The 17,337-nt window shown below is 36.7% G+C and overlaps 1 protein-coding gene across 3 annotated transcripts in view; it reads left to right on the top strand.

The window, feature by feature from the left end:
- Positions 1–17,337, top strand: part of Efr3a (EFR3 homolog A) — an 82,821-nt gene that overhangs the window by 25,109 nt on the left and 40,375 nt on the right. Inside the window, exons 2-6 of one of the 3 annotated variants that reach the window (XM_005354543.3) lie at positions 599–740; positions 4,174–4,250; positions 6,149–6,276; positions 7,457–7,607; positions 12,851–12,972. In XM_005354543.3, the coding sequence (XP_005354600.1) occupies positions 650–740; positions 4,174–4,250; positions 6,149–6,276; positions 7,457–7,607; positions 12,851–12,972 (569 nt within the window). In that variant the 5' untranslated portion in view covers positions 599–649. Of the gene's footprint in view, positions 1–598; positions 741–4,173; positions 4,320–6,148; positions 6,277–7,456; positions 7,608–12,850; positions 12,973–17,337 lie in introns of those variants that run through there. The other 2 variants (XM_005354544.3, XM_005354545.3) reach the window with 2 other exon arrangements.

The following is a 17,337-nucleotide window of genomic DNA, read 5'->3' as shown; positions in this document are numbered from 1 at the left end:
GCTATTCCTCTTGAGCCTTCTAAACATATACTAATGAAAATAATGGCTTTTAAAAATTATTTTTCTTATTTTTGAGATGTTATATATTCCCCCTTTCCTCCCTCCAAAGCCTCCAATATGCCTTCTCCTTGCTCTTATTTATGTGCCAAGTTGAATTAATCAAGGAATTAATATTTTTTAGACTTTCATTTACATGACATTTTTGTTTTGTTTTGTTGTTGGTTGTTTATATGCATATTCTCTTTGCTTTTACAGTTAGTGCCCTGGAAAAGTTCAAATAGGATTTTACTAGAGCTTCATTGAGTTTGTTGGAAGGAATTAGAAGCTAGGATCAGTAAGAGAAAGGACTTTTAAGGAAAAAGAATACAAGTAGGATCATTTTCTTACTTAAACTCTAGAAATACATAGTTTTATTAAAGTAACAACGCAAATCTTTTAAGATCTTATTTAAGGCTAATTGGTATTAGCAGAATTTGATAGGGATATTATCAAGTTCTGGATAGTTTTGTATTTAATGTTAGCAGGAGCTTAGATAAGCCCCAGCGCTCTACTCTGTTAATTAATTAGCAGTAAAGTGAACCAGATACTTCCTCAACAGCAGCCACAGGATCACACAGCAGGAAGATGAACTAGAAAACAGTCTTGCAACATGAAGAACTATGTTCAGGTGCCTGCAGCCGAGCTGGAGAAACCTTATGAATTTACTTCACCAGGGGAGTCATCCACATGTCTTTACCTGAGTAGGTCGAGTGATTTTATATTATATGTTCTTGCCATGTTTATAAATACGGTATTCTCTTATTTGAATATTTAGAATAATTACTTCTGTAAATTTTATTGACACAGCTGTTTTTTTACTATATATTGCTTTTTATGTAATTGAGTAAGTTGAAATTTTTGAGCTAATTTTCTATGTCTTTTCGTGTGTGTGTGTGTGTGTGTGTGTGCGCGCGCGCGCGCGCGTCTATACACGCTCATCTCTATAAATAGTTAGAGTGCTTGCTTGTTTGGAGCTTCTCTGAGGAAGTCTCAGTGATTATTCATTCCCCAAAGTGGCAGTGCATTCTCCACCTGTGAGGTATACACATCACTGCAGTAAGATCTGTAGACAGCTGATGCATTTCATTTTCAAATCAGTACTTGAATTAGTGTGGAAGTTTCTGTTTGAAGCTGTCAGGTCTGGGCTGGGATTCCAGTACCCTCCACTCTCAAGAGCTCTGCAGTTTGAGGATGGTCAGCTGCTATGAGCGTTGGTAGAGGAGTGAGTGATCATGCTGTAAGGTCCTGCGGACAGTGCTGACCAGGTCGTGTTCGGAACATAGCAGTCACCCCTCTTTGTTCCTACTTGTTATTGAAAGTTGTCAACCCTGTATGTCATGTGCTGATGATTAATTTACAGCAAAGTGAGAATCAGGATTATTATTTGCAGCCCAAATTCAAATTTACCTTTCAGGTTCTCTCAGCACCAGTGTATACTATCAGAAAGTGCCCCTGTAAGAAAGTTAGCTTGCTGAGAATCTCACAGGTAATACCACAATAAGTAGGATACTTAAGGCACTAAAACCTGTGTGCAGCTGCATTGCCAGTCTTCTGTTATGACAAGTTGAGTTCACTGTGTCTGATTTCCATTAGAACTGGTAAAGTGTGTACCTCAGTCTTCTCACCAGATTGTTGGCTTCATCATCATCATAGCCCCTCAGTGTCTGGTGCTGACATGTTCACATTAGATTTTACTTTGTTTATTAGAAAAGAGTTTTTGCTTTGTCCTAATTTCTCTGTCTGTGTCCTCTCTCCAGTACTCAAATGATTTTATTGTTTTGGGGTTCAAGTATTGTTCAAATATTTTTTATGTTAATCTAAAATTTCACTTTGTAGTATTTGAAATTTATTTTTAGTAGAAAAACCTTTTGAACAGTGGATAACATCTGCTATTATCAAATATACCAAGTAGTATGTATTGCTGAGCTGTTTTTATGACAGTTTATAAATTTCTCAAAAGATGCACTTCTTACATTTCTTGTATCTGTGGTGTAGGGAAGACCCCAGAGTTCTAATTTTAGGTAGTGGATTCATCCAGCCATTACTGTTAACCAAGTTACTGATTTCTTTTGCTACAGAATTTTTAACTTTAAAATTTTTATGTTTTTATTTTAAGTTTTTATTTTTATCTATGTGTTTGCCTGTATGTGTGTCTGTGCCTTATGTGCATGCCCAGTACCCATGGAGACCAAAAGAGGATGTTGTGTCCCTAGGACTGGAGTTGCAGATGGTTTTGAGCCACCAGATAGGTGCTGGGAATAGAACATGGGTCCTTTAGAAGAATAGCCAATGGTCTGAGCCACAAAATCATCTCTCTAGCCCCACCCTTACAGATTCTTGCCTCTATGAAGTAGTGATGATAATCAAGTCTTGTTTGCTAGGAATGCTGAGTAATGTCTACACAGTGCCTTCTGATTGTGAAGGCTAAGAGACAGTCATCTTCAGATGATCAACGGCCCTAGACTATTTCATCATTGCTTTGATGGTCTCACTTTACTGCAGACCGGAACTCAAGCTTTATACTGATTTTTTTGACCTGTGCTGAACACCAAGTTGACACTTGGTAAATAGCACATACCTCATAAAGAATTTGAGATAAGCTAGGTGGTGGTGGTGTGTGCCTTTAATCCCAGTACTCTGGAGGCAGAGGCAGGCAGATCTCTGTGAGTTTGAGGCCAGCTGGTCTACAGAGTGAGTTTCAAGGACAGGCTCCAACAAAAAAAAAAAAAAAAAAGAATTTGAGATCTTCAAAAATTGCTTCTTGATAAAATTGCAAAGGTTCTGCTTACTAAGTAACTTTTCTTCTATTTCAAGTGTTCTCCTATACTTGACGTTGTTTCCAAACCCAAGTAAATGCAGTGACATAGACTTTCTACCTCAGCTCATAAATCATGGGAATTTTTTTTATCTCAGGGCCACTATTCTTAGGAAGTTATTGGTATTCAGGGTAAGAAAACTGATTGATCCATCCAATTCACAGTTTTTTCCAAGTAGCTGACATGGCCTTACCCAGGACATGTATCTATTCATAGAAGAATTGGCGTGAAGTCTTCTAGGTCATTTAGGCCTTTTTCTGTTTATTAGTCTTATTTCTGTGAAGGTTTATAAGACAGACGTATTGTTTATTTGTTGCAGATTCTCCAATCTTTGTTCCATTTGCTTTGTAGTTTCAAAGTTCATCTATTTTTGACATATTTTCACAGTCTAGAATATATCCATTTTAAAATTAAACTATTTTAGAATATGCCAAGTTTGTGAAGTATAAAGAATGGTTAGTAACAGGGAGGATATAGGTTTGAAGGATATTATAAAACATTAGGGCATTTTTATATATTTAATCAATTATCAATGAACTCTTGAAAGCATCAGTGTAATGATATAAATACCATCCCTGTGTTGGAGCCACGTCAGCTACTTGGAAAGAAAGAGACTGGGAAACCTGCAAGGAAGTCGTGGGAAAAGGTACAGGTAGATGTGACTTCCTAACGAGGTGACAGAAGTAGAAAGTACAGCAACAAAGGCATTGTTGAGGTAGAGGCACACGGTCATTCAACAGATATCTCAGTGCCTACTGTGTCTTGTTCCAGTTGCTTGGGATTTATCATTGAGCAAAAGAATAATTTCTGCCTTCATCTGAGCTTGTATCCTGGTGAAGGGGGGCTAATGATAACCAATAAGCACACTGGGTAAGTTATTTAGTATGTTAGGTGGTAAGTTCTTTTAGCAAAAGGAAGTAGAAGAGAGAACGGGTTGTTCTAGGCAGAGGAAACAGGAGAGGCTCCTCACTTGCTGGAATAGCAGGGTCACTGTTACGACTGTAGTAAAGTGCAGATGAGACACAAAGGTAGAGAATAAGGTAAAGGCAGATGTGACCCATGAATTTACATAACAGAACAAATTTGATGTGTGTGTGTGGGGGCAGTTGCATATTGTTCATGCAGTCTTAGCCAACTGCTGTTTTTAGAAGAAGAGGGAGAAAAGTTAACTTCCTTATTTTTGAATTTGCATGCCTTTTCACTTACTGGCAGTTTAAACTTATCTTTAAATGGACAGTGAATATCTGGAAACATGAATTACTGGGTCATTTTATGATATTAATCTTTATACTCTTTTATTTTTTAAAAAAATAAACAGGAGTGTGTTGCTGCTGCTCTGCTTTGCGTCCTCGCTACAAACGCCTGGTGGACAACATATTCCCTGAAGATCCAAAAGTAATTTTGATCTCCATCTACTGATCCTTCTCTTTGCTGACCCATTCTGCCCCTGCTGACCTCCCTAAGGTTTCCCTCATTTCATTTCTCTTTCATCCCCACGTATCATCACGTGAACTATTATACTTTTCATAGTTTTCACATGACTCTTGCTCACTTCTCTTTTTCAGATGTTAGCTACAAAGCTGAAATGGTAGATACATGGTGTCCTTTTTCATTTAGATAGTTTAGTAACGCTTATCAAACACTTAAGATCGTGTGCCATATAGTGTGTACTCAGGATGCAACTGTGAACACAAAATGGTTTCTGCATTCAATAAGCATATAGATAGAATACCAGCAATTTTCATATACGGAGGAAAATGTGATAAAGAAATGAAGTGAAGGATGTAGCTTGAATAGATCAGAACAATGGTCATTTTGTGATTAGGCGAAGAAGGCAAAGGAAAAGAAGTCTAACACTTTCTCCAACATGCCCTCTTTTAGCTCATGGTGCTTATCTTCACTGTTGTACTTTAGCATATTGTCTTCTCATTCATAAATACTGAGTGAGTGCCAACTACATGCCAGGCACTATGACAAACATCACAGACGCCATGCTCGGCAAAGAACCGCATTTGCTCAGTGTAACAAAGTTCATGAGAACTGAGACAGGTCCTACCATGAGCTAAAAGATGTTCCTCACAGTAGAAAAATCCCACCCCATCTCCAGAGAGTTTGTGGAGGGCATGTTGGAGAAAGTATGTGAAAGGTGTTTAAATAAAGCTGAGAGCTAGAGGAAAGGACCTGTACTACTAGGCGGTAAGCCGAGTGGAAGAAATCATGACCAGCAGAATTGCAATCTGATTGCAGAGTAGCAGATTTTAGCAAAATAAAGTGCAAAATATGCTTGTGTGTCTTCACTGAAGAGGCAGCCAGAGGCTGTCAGGTAGCCACATAGAAAAATTATTAATTGTAAATTCATCATCTAACCTATTTTTTCATCTTCCTTTTCACCCTATCCAGTAGATGTAAGCATAGTTACTTAGACTATACCTGGCAAGAAATTGAGGGTGATGGTTGATTCACTTACAATAAGATAAGAAGGATCATTGAACTGCGTATGGTGGTGCCCACCATTAGTCCCAGTATTTGAAAGCAGAGGCAGGCAGATTTCAGTGAGTTCAAGGTGTGCCTGGTCTAGGTGGTACATAACACAACATTCAGGGCTATGTAGAGACCCGGTCTCAAAAAAAAAAAAAAAAAAAAAAAAAAAAAAAAAAAAAAAAAAAACATTGGAATCATCTTTAGAAGATAAAGACTTATTAACACACATTACAAATGTGTTGTTGATACTAATTAAACACAATTCTGAATATGCTTTAATTGATAAATTACAATGGATTTTTATGATACTAGCAAATTTTGAATAGTTTAGAAAGCTGTTTGTAGGGGTTTACTAGGCAAGCTTTGGGTTCAGTCCTCAGCTCTGGAGATGAGGAAAAAGCTATATGTATGTTCACTGTTGTAGATATAAAGTACAAACTACATATAACATCCAGTGCATTTAAATTGAAGCACGTTTGTTTGAAAAACTTTTAGTAAAACATATTTTATTGTCTTACATACTGCCAGCTACTTCTCTATAAATGAAAGTTCTAGAGGCAGTTATTGTTTTTGAAGGTCCTTTAAGCACTTTGCCTTAGCAGGATATTTCTTTAGCTTTTAAAATGTCCTTGATCACATAGATTTTAATATTAGCACCAAAGAGTTTATACCCAGACAGTTTTAGTAGAAATGTGGACTAATTTACAGTCCTCAAAGATGAGATGTAAATCAGGCAACACTTGGAATGAACAAATGAATAAATAAATAAATAAGAAAATTATATATTGTGTATTTCTTGTTATTGTTTTCAGGATGGCCTTGTTAAAGCTGATATGGAGAAACTGACATTTTATGCAGTGTCTGCACCAGAGAAGCTTGATCGAATAGGTGCCTATCTGGCAGAAAGACTGAGCAGGGATGTTGTCAGGCATCGTTCTGGGTAAGAACACTAAGTACGGCTAATAATCTCTTATCTTTGGAACTTATTTCTAGGCGAAGTTGTCTTGTAAATTTTTGCACCAGGTAGTCAGGCAAAAACAATATACAGAGGATAAAACCTTGCAACAATATGCAAAGAAAAGCATGAGACCCTGTAGTTGCTGCAGCTTCTTTCTCCTGTGATCATGTTTTATTCAGGGACTCGTTTTATGAACCATTGCTGCTAGCTATAGCATTTATCAGTTTTGTTAGCTTCTAGTGGAAAATAGTTTTAAAGGTGTGATACTGTGTTTAAAAAATCTGTGTCTAAATTGAAAACAAACCAGTATCTGTTATCAGGTGGTTTTGACACAGCTTCAACCTTTCCTTTTAGAGGAGTGAAAGTGAGCTGTGTCAGGCTGAGATTGTGGTGTCCAGAATATGGAAGCATCCAGACTTGGGAATGCCCTGTCTGTTCCTGTGCCTGTTGATAAAGGAGTCCCATCTTAACCATTCTCTACTTAGAAAAGTTAGAGTTTTGGAGTTTGTATTGAAAATACTTCCTATTGTGACATTTTATCACCCTGGTTTTTTAGAGTACTCTATTCTCCAAGTGACACATTGGCTTGTTGTACCTCTGCTTTGTCACTTCTTAGGACATGTCAGTGGTTTTGTACAGGTAGTTTGATAGTTGATCATTAAAAGTTAACTAAAATGGAATCTAAATTTTGTTATATAAAATCTTTTAAACTTGTTTTATGAAGTGAATTTTATTGAGATATTCCCTTGTATTGATTTGTTGTTGCTGGCACTATTTTATCTATGAGTATAATTTATAAATATTCTATTTACAAATATAAGTAAAATATGTTAGAGATAGAGAGATGAATTGTTGTAATAAATATTTAGAATATATACAAATAAATATGGTTAAAAGCATGAAAAGTGTTCATGGTGTCCAAGGCAGATTACAGAAATGGTAGTGTCATGGTAGCTTGATGTTTCAGGAGGAAGTAGAGTAGTGCAGTCTAGCTTTGGGTACTTCTCCTTTAGGACTTGTATATCTAAAACTCGGTTTTACTTAGTTTACTTTGCCTTTTTATGTTCTGTGCATCTAATTAAGCCTAATTATTCTGGTGAAAAGAACTCAGAGGATTTAAGAGTGCTGGACATTTTTGACATTGTTTTTTTCTTGAATTTAGATATGTTCTAATTGCTATGGAAGCGTTGGACCAGCTTCTTATGGCCTGCCATTCTCAGAGCATCAAGCCATTTGTAGAAAGCTTCCTTCATATGGTAGCAAAGCTCCTGGAATCAGGGGAACCAAAGCTTCAAGTTCTTGGAACAAATTCTGTAAGCTAAGCTATTGTTTTCTTATTAAGTTTAATCAGTGCATCTAGAATTAATCTCTTCTTAGAATGACTATTTGATCGAAGGCAATTTCCCAGTCTGGGCATTTGGACAACTAGTACAGAAGGCAGTGATTAACACATACTGTCTCTGGTGTTGTTTGTTGTTCTTCATAGAATCTGTGATTATTAATCTATCGTCGTGGAACACTTGCCTCTCAATGAGTCTATTCCTGTCAGTTTTATTTTCTCTGACTTAACCATTACAGTGCTTAATTTGTATACTACTGTTTTACTTTATTGCTTTCCCAAAAGCAAGAGCTTTATTGAGCAATGTCTGATTTATCATTAACAGTTATGCAATTATCATATGACTCGACAATTACACTGCTTAGCTTATATCACCAGGGTGGAAAATCTATGTCTACACATAGACTTGTAAACCAATGTGCATAATAGCCAAAAAGTGAAAAAAAACTCCTTATGTCCATGTTTAGATGAATAGATAAATTAGAATGTAGTGTGGTGTTTTATTGTGGTTTTGTTTTTGTTTTGTTGTTGTTGTTGCTTTGTTTGTTTCCCTTAAAGCTTCTTGGCATTATAGGCTTTCTACGTGTCTCTAGATCAATGTCTATCCAAATCCTTATTTTTAAAATTCTTCATCTGTTCTTAATACAAGTATTTTATCCGATATGTGACTTGCAGTATTTTCCCCTAGTTCTTTAGTTTGTTTTATACTTTATTGATGGTTTGCTTTGAGTCATTGAAGTTTTTAATTTTGATGAAGTTTAGATTTTTTTTCTTTTTTTTCTTATGTGCTTTTAATATTTTTTATAAGAAATTATTGCCTAATCCATAGTCTTGGATTTGCCCCTAAGATTTCTTCTAAGGCTTTTACAGTTCAGTTCTGTTATCTACTTCAAGTTATTTTCATATGATTGCATTTAAGTTAGGGGTTCTATATTATATGTATATTCACTCAGATAGCCCACTATTGTTTGGGGTATCTTTTTCTCCCTAGTACTTGGCTATGAAACCAACATTTGTGTTTACCTCCTTAACACTTCTGAATTGTTTCTACTCACTATGTTTTTTTAAAACATAGTTTTTAAATAAAAATGGAAAATAGCATGCTGTGATAATGAAAATAAGTGAAGTTTTAGTCTTTCATTTCTGCTTTCATTTTATATTTTCAGTCTTTCTGAGGAAGCTTTAAGTTATTCAGCCTATGTGAATATTTTGTATTCTTACCCATAGTGTCCTAAAAACTACCAGAATTTCATGACTTGTTGTTTAGACATGGTCTTAATTACAGTTCTATTGATGTCAAGAGACACTGTGACTAAGGCAGTTTATAGAAGAAAGTATTTAATTGGGGGCTTTCTTATAGTTTTAGAGATTAGTCCATGATTATCATGGCAGGAAGCCAACAGGCATGGCCGTGGAGCAGTAGCTGAGACCTTTATATCCTGATCCACAGGCAACAGACCTGGGCTTTTGAAACATCAAAGCCTACCCCAAGTTACACACCTCCTCCAACAAGGCCACACCTCAAACAAAGCTTTACTACCTAATCTTTCCCAACAGTTTTCTAACCAGGGACTAAGCATTCAAACATGAGTCTGTGGGGAACCATTCTCTGATGTGGGAATGATTTCTTATTAGTAAAGAAACTGCCTAGGCCCCTTGATAGGCCAACCCTTAGGTAGGCGGAGAAAACAGAACAGGATGCTGGGAGAAAGAAGTTGAGTCAGGGAGTCGCCATGGTTCCAGCACTCCAGACAGATGCAGGTTAAGATCATTCCTGGTAAGCCGGCTCGTGGACTAAATAGAATAATAGAAATGGGTTAGATCAATATGTAAGAGCTAGCCAATAAGAGGCTGGAACTATTGGGGCCAGGCAGTGTTTAAAAGAATACAGTTTCTGTGTAATTATTTCGGGTATAAAGCTAGCCATGCAGGCAGCCGGGTACTGGGGACGCAGCTCCGCTGCTCTTATTTCAACAGAGTGGCGCCCAACGTGGGGCTCGAACCCACGACCCTGAGATTAAGAGTCTCATGCTCTACCGACTGCAAACCACCACAGGTATAAGTTCAGATAAAAGAAGAGGTGACGTAGGTTGGGACGCACTGTGGATCTTTGTCCAGTTGGCCTTGTGTTGCATGTGCTAGCCTTGTAGTCTTTGTAGCTTAGCTAACCTTTATCTCAGTTTCTCATCTAGGAAATGAAAACTCAGTTTTGTCTGATGAGGTCTCTGGGTGTATGTGAAGCTCCCAAAGCATGGCATATCAGTACAAACGTTAGAATATGTAATAGTATAATTCATTCAAAACCCCATCATGATTTTGTCCTTTTGTCTCAGGCATAAATAGTGGGTATTTCCAGATGCAGTTGGTGACATGATGGGTTTAGTTTTGGCCATGAAAGCTCCTAGAGGTTTCTCCTATTTCCTTTACAATTAGATGAAAAGTTTAGGGGAAATGGCTTAATAGCTAGGGGGAGGGCCACAGTGTGAGTTCCCAGAAGTTTCTTTACTTGTAGCCAGCAATGCCATTAGTATCACATTAATGAGTCATTTGGGCAAAAGACAAAAACCCTCCTAACCCACCTTTAGTGTATATTAAATCAAATCATCTTGAAAGTCTAATTTTAATTTTGGAGTGGTGTTCAGTATGTTATATCATCAAATATGATGAATGTTGATTTATTATTTTCAATATTTATTTATGGTATTTGTATATTTTATTCTAATTTGTGGCATTTATCTCTTTATGATAATGATCCAGTATGGCAATTATAGACAAAATTTACCTAGGTTCTCCTTTTTGTCAGAAATTGTGCTAGGAAAAAAAAAGACAAGAAGTTGGGAGTGGGTATAGGGGAGAATTAGGGGTGGATCTTGGAGGAGTGAATAGAGAATGTGATTAAAATATATCTAATTCATATAAAATTCTCAAAAAATTAATAAAATTTATTAATCACTTTAAATCAAAAAAGAAATTATATCAGAAACTTATTCTTACTCCTTTTTGCTGTAAATCACTTCAAAAATAAGTATAGTTATTTAATTATACCCATATATACATTGTTTCAAAAATGTTTTAAAATACTCATAAAATAATTTTAAATAGATACACTTTAAACATTCCTAATCAGAAATCTGAAATGCTCCAGAACCTTCAACTTTTTGAGCTCCGTGTTAGAATTTTCAGATTAAGGATGTTCTATGGTAAAGTTGAACAAATACCGTATGCATTCAGTGCAAATATTCTGAGATCTGAAACATTCAGGTTCCAAAGCTGAGTAAAGAAAACTTTGTGATCAGGCCTGGAGAGATGGGCTAGTGGATAATAATGCATACTGCACAAGTAAAAGGATTGAAGTTCAAATCCCTAAAGCCCATATAACAGGCCTGGTAGGGTCTCATGTGCCTGGAATCACAGTGCTGGACAGGGCTATAATAGGAGGCTTTCCTTGTGGCTTGCTGGCTGCCAGCCTTGCTCCAAATTTAGTGAAGAGTCTGCCTGCAGAGAACAAACAGGGTGATAGGACACCGCACCCACACAGACACTCTCCCGGGCCTTCACGCACACACATGGTTTCGTTTACATACACAAACAGGAAAAAAACTAGAGCAGAGTTTGTTAAACATAGGTACATAATAGTTATGAATGTCAACACTTGCAACATTGGTTCAAGTTTATTTTGTTTGTTCTTTTAGATAAACAATATGGTGTATACTAGGCTCTTTAAATATATTACAGAATTTAGTTCAAATTAGGAAATAATATTCCTTTTTTATGTGTGAGGAATTCCAGTCAAGCACAAAAAGAATGTGGTACCCTTAAGAGGAGTCAGTTCTAGCTCTTGCTCCAGAACTTGTGTTTATAAAACCTGTGTTATAAAAGTGTCCCATCAGTTTTGTGTATTGTGCCTCAGGGAAAGTGTAGATCATTTTCATGTTTTTGCTTGGCTGACCCTTGCCACTATTTCATCCCTCATCTCTAATCTTAATCATTTTTTTTTTTAAATACTGTTGAAGGATATCCAGAGAGAATAGTCAGTGAAATTAGTCATTACAGTAAAACACTGGCCCTCAACAAGGGACATGCTTCCTCCCTGTCTCTCCTCCCATGTTTGACAAGTGTTTGAAAGCATTTTGGTTTGTTGTACAGTGGAGACAGAAGTTTAGGTGTAATCCAGGAGATAGAAACAATGCTCAATATTCTGCAGTCTCTGGAGAAGGTCCTGCAGCAGAAGCTTTATCCAGCCCCTAATTTTAACAGTGTTTAAAATGAGAAATCCTACATCTAAAGTACAGCTGCTACTACCTTAATTATGCCTTTTGAAGCACATCTATTTCCTGTTTTAAATTTTATGATTTATCTGCTTCATTTTTTTATTATTGTATGGTTTATGTATGTGTGGAGGCATATGAACGTGTGTATGAGTTTCCACACCCATGCATGTGGAGGAGAGAGTTAGACATGACTATCTTTCTCTAGTCTTCACCCCATTTTAGAGTTAGCCCAAGAGAGCTTCAGGTTTGAAGAATTAGAATGTCTGTGAACAGGGGAGGCTCCTCTGGAATGGCCTCATGTTTTATATTCAGTTCTTTACACTCAAGGGCAATTGGAGCTGCCTGCAATAAACAGTTACTTAGATTATCATTGTATGTGTAACTTTCTTTTTTTTGGTTTTTCGAGACAGGGTTTCTCTGTGGTTTTGGAGCCTGTCCTGGAACTAGCTCTTGTAGACCAGGCTGGTCTCGAACTCACAGAGATCCGCCTGCCTCTGCCTCCCGAGTGCTAGGATTAAAGGCGTGCGCCACCACAGCCCGGCTGTAACTTTCAATAAATAATGAAAGATTGAAAGTTTATCTTCTGAAACGTCTCCCTTATATTTAAGGAAGGTCTGAGTGTCCATTTTTATTTCCAATCTCTTCTGTTATAAAAGTTTTATATTCATAACAGCAAATTTGAAAAATGCAAAAAAGTGTAAAAGTAAATTTCTCAGGAAATTAACCGGGTTGCAAGGCTCTATTGATTTAGAAAGTTGTATTATTAGTTTCCCAAAAGTCCATTATTACAAAATTTGTTCTGTACATATGCAGTATGTGGTGTTCCATGTGTTCCATTTGCTTATTTGGATGTTGCTCGTTAGTGTAATAGATAAAGAGGATAAATGTGTTTACATACTTTTAAAAAGTGACATATATTGTTTGTATTGTTATTTTTGTTTTTTAGTTTGTCAAATTTGCAAATATTGAAGAAGATACACCATCCTATCATAGACGTTATGACTTCTTTGTATCTCGATTCAGTACCATGTGTCATTCCTGTCATAATGATCCAGAAATACGAACTGAGTATGTACTGTTTTACTTCATGACTTCTCTTAAGTAATTAATAGTAGAAGTTTTTGGATATTGTGCTTCTATACTAGATAATGATTATCAAAAGGTGTGAGCGATGCTCATGAAGTATTTTTCCGTTGTGGTTAGAACATAGAGCATTCGGCTGAAGTTTCAATATGAGAATGGTTGAAATTCAGAATCCTTACTTTTGCCACGAATGTCCCATCATCCATCCTGCCTCGGTTTCTGTCATCCTTTCATTTTCTCCTATTTTCTCTATCTCAGCCCAATGGATCTCCTTGCTGTCCTTTGAACCCACTAGGCATGCTACTCTTAAGGGCATTTAAAAAGATAAGTTCTCAGTCTAGGGCAGTTCCCAGGGACTCCTGACTCAACGTATTTGGGGTTTCCTCACTTTACTCAAGGTTCTCCCCATCCTGCCTCCCAGTTATTCCTTATCTCTTCATTTTTTATTCTGATTTTTTGTTTGTTTGTTTTTAATTCAGGACCTCTGTGCAATCCTGGTCATTCTGGAACTTGCTGTGTAGACCAGGCTAGTCACAAACTCACAGTGATCCTGTCTCTGCCTTCTGAGTGCTGGGGTTAAAGGTGTGCACCACCACTCCTACCCGCCTTCTTCTTATTGTTAGAGAGCAGTGCAGGAGGGCAAGGGCTTTGTTCTGAGGACTTCTACATCACTAAGCACTTTCACAAGTGTCCTGCTCATAGTGGACTCCCACTATGTACTTGTACTTTTTGAATGCATATTACTGAATTTTTGTCACTTTGAGGTTGTCTAGACAGCTAAGATGCACAATAAAAGTTTATAGTTTCAATTAGTAAAATCTAGACTGTGATCTCAAATATAGGTCATTTCTATATAGAAACAAAAGGCTTTTAGTTAAAGCTAAAGTCAAAATGATGTTGATAAATAATACTAGTTTGAACATTACTGTAACCTAATTAAGAATGATTGTGGGAATTAGGTAATGAAGTCATTATATTCGTTTTGAAGCAAGCAGTGTACAGAATTGTTACCAGGAATTTCAGGCCCCCAACTGCACAGTGAAAGCAAGTATGGAGTTATCTATCTTTGAAGAAAGAAGGCTGAGGAGAGACTTTAACAGTTGTTTTTTCAGATGTGATTTGCCTAACTCTGTAATTAATTCTCCCTCAATATGATCTATGGTATTTGGAGTCTTGCTGTATATCACTATGTGATATCTTAGACAGAAGGATACTGTAATTGCCATATACCTTCCTGGCCATGTCATTAGTACTAAAATGTTATTTCTTAAGGGACATTTTAATAGTGACTTTGAATGTTTTTGATGATAATATAAGAAAATGTATTTGAGTGAGAAATTCAAATGTAAGATTACCTTATTTTTAAGTATTTATTGCCCCCTAGTGGAAAACTTTGTCTTTTGGTCATACCTTCAGATTTTCTATTTTTAATATTTTAAGTATACACATAAGATGTTATTAAATTAATTAAAAATTTTCTTACTGTATTCCACCTTCTCTCTCTTCCCTCCAGTTTCCCCCCACCTCTCAAAATCATTGCCTTTTTCTTTTTTCTTCTCTGCCTCCTTTTTGTTTTTTTGGGTTTTTTTTGTTTGTTTGTTTTTTGTTTTGGTTTTTTGAGAAGGGATTTCTCTGTGTAGCCCTGGCTATCCTGGAACTTGCTCTGTAGACCAGGTTGGCCTCACCTCACAGAGATCCACCTACTTTTGCCTCCTGAGTGCTGGGATTAAAACCATGCACCACCACTGCTCAGCAAGGCCTCTTTTCTTTAATTGTGATTGTTTTATATTTGTGTGTGTGTGTGTGTGTGTGTGTTGGTGTGTGTGTGTATACATAACCTGCTGAGTCCATTTAATGTTGATTATGTGTATTTTTTTAAGACTGACTAATTGGGGGAATCATCTTCCTTTCAGCCTTCATTAATTGACTGTAGCTCTTTAAGGATGGGACCCAGTGCACACTGACATTAACTGGTGCTGTCATTGTTCAGGTCTTCTTTAGGAAGCCATATTGTGATTTCCTAGGTACACCTTCCCTGTGTCATATTGAAGACACAATTTAATAGCAGGCATCCTGGATCCTGGTTCCTCTATCTCTTACCATTTTTATCCCTCCTCTTCTGTGATATTCCTTAAGCCTTAGGTGTTGGAATTATGCTGTAGATTTTTTGAAATATTTTATATGCAGATGCAAGTGTTTGTAATACTTTTTCATACTTCTGGATCTTTCATGTGTGTGTGTGTGGGGGGGGGGTATCTGAAGTTCCAAATTGCCAACTTTTTATTTCAATTGCTGTGAAACAAATGAGTAAATTAATATTCTTGAAGTTAGGCATAATTTTTTCTTGTTGTTACTTGAATAAATGTCTATTTGTTCAGGTTGTTTACATTTCCTTTCAGGTTCTAACTTAGGTTCTTATTTTTTATCCCTTTACATTTTAGTAAAACCCAGTCATACAGAATCTTCAGACTTCGGCAGTAGGAGATGAGGCTCTGAACTATCATCTTCTCCCCCTCCTTACTACACACCCAGCTTTAATTTTTTTTCTCAAAAAAAAAAAAAAAACAAATACAGCAAAACCCCCTAAAAACAAGAAAAATTAAAACAACATCAAAACAAAAAAACTTCACCAAGCTGTAATCAAATCCAGATGCACACATGCAGATGCATACACACACACCAACAACGACAACAACAAAAACCAAACTGTGTAGTCCTTTATATATTGGTCAACTGCTTCTGGGCAAGAGGCTTGTACTGGAGGGGTTGATATACTCAGTATCCCTCTATTGGAAAAAAACGATTTTCCCTCTCCCTGCAAGTATAAGTGACAGTTTAATTGTTAACCCTTTACCCTAGGGGACTAGGTTTTCATCCATCCATCCATCCATCCATCCATGCATTTATTCATTTTTTAAGAATATAACAAAAATAATATATAAGGTAAAGCGAAAACTATCATATCAAAGTTGGACAAAACAAACCAACAGAAGGAAAAGAGCCCAAGAGAAGGCACAAGTATCAGAGATCCCACTTACTAACACACTTAGGAATCCCATAAAAACTCTAAATTGATTAGCCAGCACTCACAACTATTTTTTCTTTCTTTCTTTCTTTCTTTCTTTCTTTCTTTCTTTCTTTCTTTCTTTCTTTCTTTCTTTCTTTCTTTTTTTTGGACTTTCTCTAGCCTTTTTCTTTCTCTCCCAAAGCTAAGTATATTTTTAAACACACTGTAAACCATTTAGAGGGTTTTTTTTTTTGGTCTGAATCCGTCTTTACTGTATATGTCTATCTTTTTCTGAGCACATGAGTCTTTAATAAGCTAGCAGATGACTAGGATTAAAGCTGCAGCTTTGGCAACTGGCTCTATCCCATTCCTTAGCTTTCTGTGAGTCTAGCTTCATGGCAGAGGTACTGTCAGGAGCCATGCTTATTTGCCACAACTTTGTGTAGTTTTCAAGGCCCATGCTACTACCAAGAAGCCTGCACAGGCTACTCATAAACACCAATGAAGTGTTTGGTGGCAGGGCCTCTTAAAAGAGCTGCAAGATTTTATCACTAATGCTGAGTCAGGAAGCCCTTCTTAAAGGAACTGTGCTTCTGTATACCTCTAGCAAACAGAGCCCAACAGACAGTGATGCTACCAATAAGCCTTGCTTGACTCTCTTCTTTTGTGTCTAGAATCCCTTCCCAAGTTCTCACAAGTTTAATGTGGACATAGTTGCTGAACATTGGGTACCATTTGTAGATGGAAATTTCTGTCTTGCTTGGTCCCATAGCCATTCAGTTTCAAAGAAACACAGAGGCTTATATTAATTATAAACTGTTTTGGCTTATTAGCTTAGGCTTATTATTAACTAGCTCTTACAACTTAAATTAATCCATAATTCTTATTTATGTTTAGCCATGTGGCTTGGTACCTTTTCTTAGTAAAACATTCTCATCTTGCTTCCTCTGTGTCTGGCTGATGACTGTATCACTGCCTTTCCTCTTCCCATAATTTTCCTAGTTTGGTTGCCTTGCCTATACTTTCTGTCTGGCTACTGGCCAATCAGCATTTTATTAAACCAGTACGAATGACAAATCTTTACATTGTACAAGAGCTTTATCACACAGCAGATATCCTTCATCCCTCTGACTTTTATACTCTTTCCACTTTTTCTGAGAGATTACCTGAGCTTTCAGGGGAGGAATATGATCAAGACATGTCATTTAGGGCTGTGTGTTCCAAGGTCTCTCACTCTTTACTTGTTATATAAGTGTAATAGAATATCACTAGGAGTCATTTTATCACTATATTTTTGTTTCCTTTTTTTAAAAAAAAAAATATTATTATTTGGTTTTATCCTA

Source organism: Microtus ochrogaster, chromosome 15 (genome assembly GCF_000317375.1).
Source record: "Microtus ochrogaster isolate Prairie Vole_2 chromosome 15, MicOch1.0, whole genome shotgun sequence".
In the NCBI taxonomy this organism is placed as follows: domain Eukaryota; kingdom Metazoa; phylum Chordata; class Mammalia; order Rodentia; family Cricetidae; genus Microtus; species Microtus ochrogaster.
This window is presented reverse-complemented; position numbering and strand designations above follow the sequence as displayed.